The sequence below is a fragment of the Orycteropus afer genome, unplaced genomic scaffold (genome assembly GCF_000298275.1).
Source record: "Orycteropus afer afer isolate SDZICR_OR568_19922 unplaced genomic scaffold, OryAfe1.0 scaffold00025, whole genome shotgun sequence".
Classification (NCBI taxonomy): domain Eukaryota; kingdom Metazoa; phylum Chordata; class Mammalia; order Tubulidentata; family Orycteropodidae; genus Orycteropus; species Orycteropus afer.
Genome location: NW_006921612.1, coordinates 12,710,894 through 12,716,893, shown reverse-complemented (window position 1 = coordinate 12,716,893; position 6,000 = coordinate 12,710,894). Strand labels below are relative to the sequence as shown.

At 36.8% G+C, this 6,000-nt stretch overlaps 1 protein-coding gene across 1 annotated transcript in view; it reads left to right on the top strand.

Moving 5' to 3' along the window:
• The window catches only part of RNF144A (ring finger protein 144A), a 109,985-nt gene that overhangs the window by 61,358 nt on the left and 42,627 nt on the right, over positions 1-6,000 (top strand). Inside the window, exons 2-3 of the mRNA XM_007935124.1 lie at positions 1,560-1,664; positions 1,817-1,877. Coding sequence (XP_007933315.1) covers positions 1,560-1,664; positions 1,817-1,877 — 166 coding nt within the window. The remainder of the gene's footprint in view (positions 1-1,559; positions 1,665-1,816; positions 1,878-6,000) is intronic.

Genomic DNA, 6,000 nt, shown 5'->3' with positions numbered 1-6,000 from the left:
TCTTTGCTATTCATGAGGTTTTCCCTGGCCAATTCTTTGAGAAGTAGACAGCCTCTTCCTTCTTCCTAGTCTGTCTCAGTCTGTAAGCTGGGATGATACCTGTGCACCATGTCCATCCCGCTGGGTTTGAAACACCAGTGGCTCAGCCTGAAAACTCACATCAACACGTCACCATGGTAGGACAAACCAACAAGACAAGTTTGCCTCCCTGTTGGATCTGTAAAGGTTTACAGCCTTGGAAACCAATGGGGGGTTGCTATGAGTCAGAATTGACTTCATAGTAGTGAGTCTGTGTTTTTTTTTTATTTGGAATCTATACTGGGATTATGTTTAAAAGTTGATTTGAAGGTGCTGCTGAGGTGTTTTATATTGTTTACCTTTCATTTAATGGCCCTAGGTAAAAATATTCTTTGAGTTCTTTTTTTTTTTTTTTAAATTTTTATTTTGATTTGGGTGAAAGTTTATAGAGCAAATTCATTTCATTTTCCATACAGTAGTTCATGAACATTTTGTTTCATGACATTGACTGTACGTCCCCACAATGTAACAACTCTCTTCCTACTTCCTCCCTGTAATTAACTCTTCCCTTTGTCCTTTGCTATGCATTCCTGCCCCCTGAGCTATCTCCCTGTGCAATTACTTTCTTTAAATTCTTATATAAGCTCTTCAAAGTTTGTGTCTCTAGTCACCTTTGGTAATGTGCTTACTTGAGGCAGTTCATGTTTTCTTCTAATCGGTGTTTATCATGTAGTTTTCAGGGAAATATTGGTTTTCTAAGGCTTAAACTTTATTTGTAAAGCTTGAGTAAAGTGGTACTGAGAAAAGTGTCATAATCATTTATATTAATTATGGGTAGTATCTTCCTTTTGATCTTTTTGACTTACTTCCAGATTTTAATCAGTCCTCCCAAGTAGTTAAGGTTGGTAGTAATTATCAGCTAAGTGAGCTGTCAATGAGCAATGATTGTAAAATATAAATGGGTCCTCAGTGAGAAAAGCATGTACTGCTTAGAGTTAAGCAAGCTTCGGTTTTAATCTAGCTATGGCCTTTCTGGGTAAACTGGCAAGTTTCTCTTTTGGTGTCTTAGTTTTCACATCTGCAAGATAGACCAACAATACATTTCTTGTCAGAATGTTCTAAGGATGAAATGAAATGATGTGATAGAAAGGATTTAGTACAGTGCCTGACATCTAGCATGATTTTGAGATACATTATTTCCCAATCTCCCTCATTGCCTTGCTCCCTGCTGTTAGATTTATTGGCTTTTGTGTTTACTGAGTTTTTGCATGGGGAGCTATTCATTAGCCTTACCTTCATTAACAAGGCTATGGTCCCTGGCACAGAATAGGTGCCCAGTAAATATTTGTTGAATGAATAAAGCTTCTAATTTAGTGGTTATTATAGACTACACAATAAAAATATAAAATTGTAATGGAAAAATTGTGCTTGATGGTGGGTTTTTTTTTTTTTTTTTGGTGTATCACTACTTCTTTGGCCTTAAGGAAATAAAGAAAAGAAGAAAAGATGTTTATAGATGCTACTCTGTTTTTTTCTTTCAGTGCCTGAAACAGTACGTTGAGCTCTTGATCAAAGAAGGCCTAGAAACTGCAATTAGCTGCCCTGATGCTGCCTGCCCTAAACAGGGCCATCTACAGGAAAATGAGGCATGTTTAACGAAACAAATCAGGTTTTTGAAATGTGTACAAACATGTACCTTCTAGCTTATTGGGGTATTTTGTGTTCTGCTTAGGTTTATATTGCATTGTATTCTAGCCTTCAGCTTGCTATACTCCTTGTTTATTTTTTTTTCCCTTAGATTGAGTGCATGGTTGCAGCTGAGATTATGCAAAGATATAAAAAGCTACAATTTGAAAGAGGTAGGTGCCCCAATATATTAGCTTGATATGATTCTTCTGGGAGTAACTGGGTGGCATAAACAGTTAAACGCTCAGCTACTGACTGAAAGGTTGGAAGTTCAAATCCACCCAAAGGCACCTTGAAAGACAGACCCAGGGATACACTTCCAAAAGGTCACAGACTTTGGAGCATAGTTATACTCTGAAATATATGGGGTTGCCATGAGTTGGAATCGATTCCCTGGCAACAGTTATTTATTTATTTGTTTGTTTGTTTGTTTATTTATTTATTTATATGATGCCTTTGAGAGAATCTGGATAACTTTGGGAAAACTTTTTTGATATAGATAATTGTACATCATTTGGTTACAATATTAATGAAAGAAATTAATGTAAATTGAATTTCTAAATCTTAGCTGACATTCTCAATTCTCTGAAAAGCTCCATGTTTGAAGGTCTTTGCCTGGTGAGCTATTTGGTATCAGAAAAATTCATGAAATACAATTTGTTTATAGAGGTTAGAGCTTTAGAGGGTAGTTTAAAGAGATCGGACCCTCATGAGGCATTATTCTTTAGCCACGTTAAGGCCTAATGATTTGAGAGCTAAAATGTCTTTGAATTTAAAAGAAACAAAGATATAGAAGATCTCCTGGGCTAAACATAGTAACGATTATAATGATCGCTGTCATCCTACAATAATCAAATGTGTAGCACTTTCCCTCTGCAGTGGTGCTGGGCACCTATTCAGGGCTCAACTAATATTCGCTGAATGAATAATGGAATCACTTATCTCAGTGAATCTTCACAATAGCCCTGCAAGGTTAATTGGTCATTATCTGAGCTGAAACCCAGAGAGGCTAACTGACTTACTGTGATTTCTGAAACTCTAGTAAATGATGAGGGAATGTGAACCAGATCCTCTGACTCTCAGGCCCAACCCTCGCCCACTGTGCCCTGTGCAGCATCTTTCCCGAGCCAGACCTGGTACAGACTTCATGATTCTTCAGGGCAGTGGCCTGGAGTAAATCACCTGAGAGTGTGGGCAGAGAAGCTTTGACATTATTTCAAGATCGCATTGCAAAGCATTAAAACATTTTGAATGTCCAGGAGAGGTCTTCATCTTTACTCTCTGAGGTACTCCAGGGTCTTATGTGATATTTAAAAAAAAATCTGTTTGACTCCATTTGGCCTACTTTTCACATATGTTCTGGACCTTTTATAATCAGTGAAGTCTTCCTCCTTCTTCCTTAAATCAAGTTTCTCAGTTTCTTGCCTATAGCAGGCATTCTCTACTGAGATACAAGCCCCATTTCATATTTAAGTGAAAACCACTGTCATCATGGAAATGGAATGCAGAATAAAGGAACTCACCAAGATATTCTTAGTTTGGGTGAACATGAAGGTTAAAAAAAGAGAGAGAGAGAGAGACATGCTAAGGATAGCTATATTTTATCTTAAAGCTTACTTTTAAAAAGAATGGAAAAAGGATAATATGTGGTCAACATTAAAAAAATCAAGAGTTTGATGGCATTGAAATTTGTTTTCAAGACCTTGTTTCTTTAAATGACATATGCCATGTTGGTTTAGATGACTTTATAGTTTAAATATAAATATCATGTGGTACAAAAGTAAATACGTGGAGGTATAAAATTGATTAATTTGAATTTCTGAGACATTCCGGCTCTTCTGAACACATTTTCCAGGAAGAATTTTGACAGAAAATGGCAGTTGTTAGGGATACAAGAAAATGAACTTTCTATGACATTGAATTTAATTTAAAAAAATGCACCTGGGTAAATTTTCCTACTTAATAATTTTAACTGTTCTTATTTCTTTAGTATTTTGGCTTAGTCAAAGATGACTTTTTTTTTGCATTAAAAATGTGGCCAACCTGACTTAGGCTTTAAAAAATAATGTCTCAAAGTTATCACTTTAGAACATTTTTAAAACATTGTTCTAAAAACTAAAATTCAAAAAAAAAAAAAAAATTAGATCCAGACTTAATAAGACAAACCTCTTGTCTGAGTAAAATGTTAAAATCTTAGAGCTGAAATAGAGTTATCTACTATATCGAGTATAATGAACAAATTTTGAGATGTGATTAGAAAACAAATTTGGATTGTTTAGGCTGGTGGTTCAAACCCACTAGCCACTCCTTAGAAAGTTGGACAATCTACTTCCATAGTGATACTGCCTCAGAAACCCAAGAAGGGGTCGCTATGAGTTGGATCTAACTTGATGGCAGTGAGTTTGGGTTTTATTTTTGGTTTTAATCCCTTTATATATATATAGAGAGAGAGAGAGAGAGAGAGTGAAAAATGTCCTGGAAGTAAACTCTAATTGTTCTATGATTTTTATGACAACATTTACTTACTCTGTGGTTAATTTAAGTTACAAACACTGTCTCTATTTAGTCGCAGAATGCACTATCTAATATAACACCCTTCGTTTTAATTGAAACGTCTATACTCCTCCATCGGGGCCTTTGGCAAACAGGAAGTTACAGAAGGGAGCTATGGGGCCTTTGTCTCGCTTTCTGAGCATCTGCTCCCTCAGTCTTCTAATTCCGAATAATGAGTGAAAGACAGGCTCTTGGAAGAGGTAGAGCTAACCACTCTCATGTGCATGCCCCACTATATTATTTCCACATACCTATTGAGCTCTGGTGGCATAATAGGTAAACATTCAACTGCTAACCAGAAGGTTAGCACTTCAAACCCACAAGCTGCTTCGTGGAAAGAAGATGAGGCAATCTACTTCTGTAAAGATATACAGCCTTGGAAACCCAATGGGGTCACCATGAGTCAGAACTGACCCAATGCCTGAGGGTTTATTGTGGTACTGTGTTATGCTGCAAATATGTTTTACATGCCGATCACTCCTGAAGCTCACACCATCTCTCACAGACAGGAACCATGGCTCAGCCATTTCTTTATCCCACTGTCAATAATTGGGGAATGATTGCTAAGGCCTTTTTGTTGTTGTTGTGTGCCATCGAGTCAGACCTGACTTATAGCGACCCCTCCTTGGGTTTCTGAGGCGGTATCACTACAGAAGTAGATTGCCCAAACTTCCTTCCGAGGAATGGCTGGTGGGTTTGAACCACCAGCCTTCTGGTTAGCAGTCAAGTGCCTTAGGTGCTATGCTACCAGAGCTCCTAAGGCCTTTTTGATATCCCCTAAAAAAAAAAAAAAAAGAAGGAGATTAAAGTTCAGAGAGAGATTAAATAACTGAGAAATCCAGAAAAGTATACTTTCTCACAACAAGATCAAACCTACAACCTTAGACTTATAGTAAGTACCTTGAGCAAGCAGTGCAATAAGAGCTAGTATATGTGGGTAAATTAGTTGCATTTTCCTTTACAGAATGCTTCTGAAAGTTAAAAAACTATTTTAAAAAAGAAAAGTGCCTTTTTAATAAGTCTTGCACTTTTTTGTAAGTAGTGATATTAGAGATTTGCTTCATTAATCCAGTATTAATATATCTTCGGGAGACTGAAGACTCCTTGGAAAGAAGGTTGGGCAATCTACTTCCATAGTGATACTGCCTCGGAAACCCAAGGAGGGGTCGCTGTAAGTCAGATCTGACTTGATGTCAGTGAGTTGTTTTTTTTTTGGTTTTGTTTTATTTTTAGTTTTATTTATTTACTTACTTACTTAGCTTCTTAGTCAAAAGAAAAATTTTACAATGTTACCTGGTGTGATTTTCTTATTTATTTATCTGTCTTTTACACACAGTTAGCAGAGTTCAGCTATGGGGAGGGTGATTTAGAATATTAATAGACATCTGAGCCCAAAACCTTGCGGTGTCACAGTTTAATGTATCCGGGAAGCACAGGAAGGGTTTTTATAGTAGGCATATTGGGCAGATTATTTGCCCTTTATCTTTCTGATAGGAAATCTGTCCTGGGGAGGACAGGTAATGCGATGTCACAGATCTCGGTAAGTATAAAAGTTAGAAAATTAAAGTAGTTACCATGAAAGTTTTAACCAAGTTTCTTTTACCATCCACTCCATGGTTTAATTGGGCCTTTCATCTTGGAGTAGCATAATACATCTTCCATTTTGTTGTGCATGAAGGATGATCTGGAGGTAGAATATATCAGTAAAATGCATAAAGACATAGTTGGCACAGCTTTGGAAAC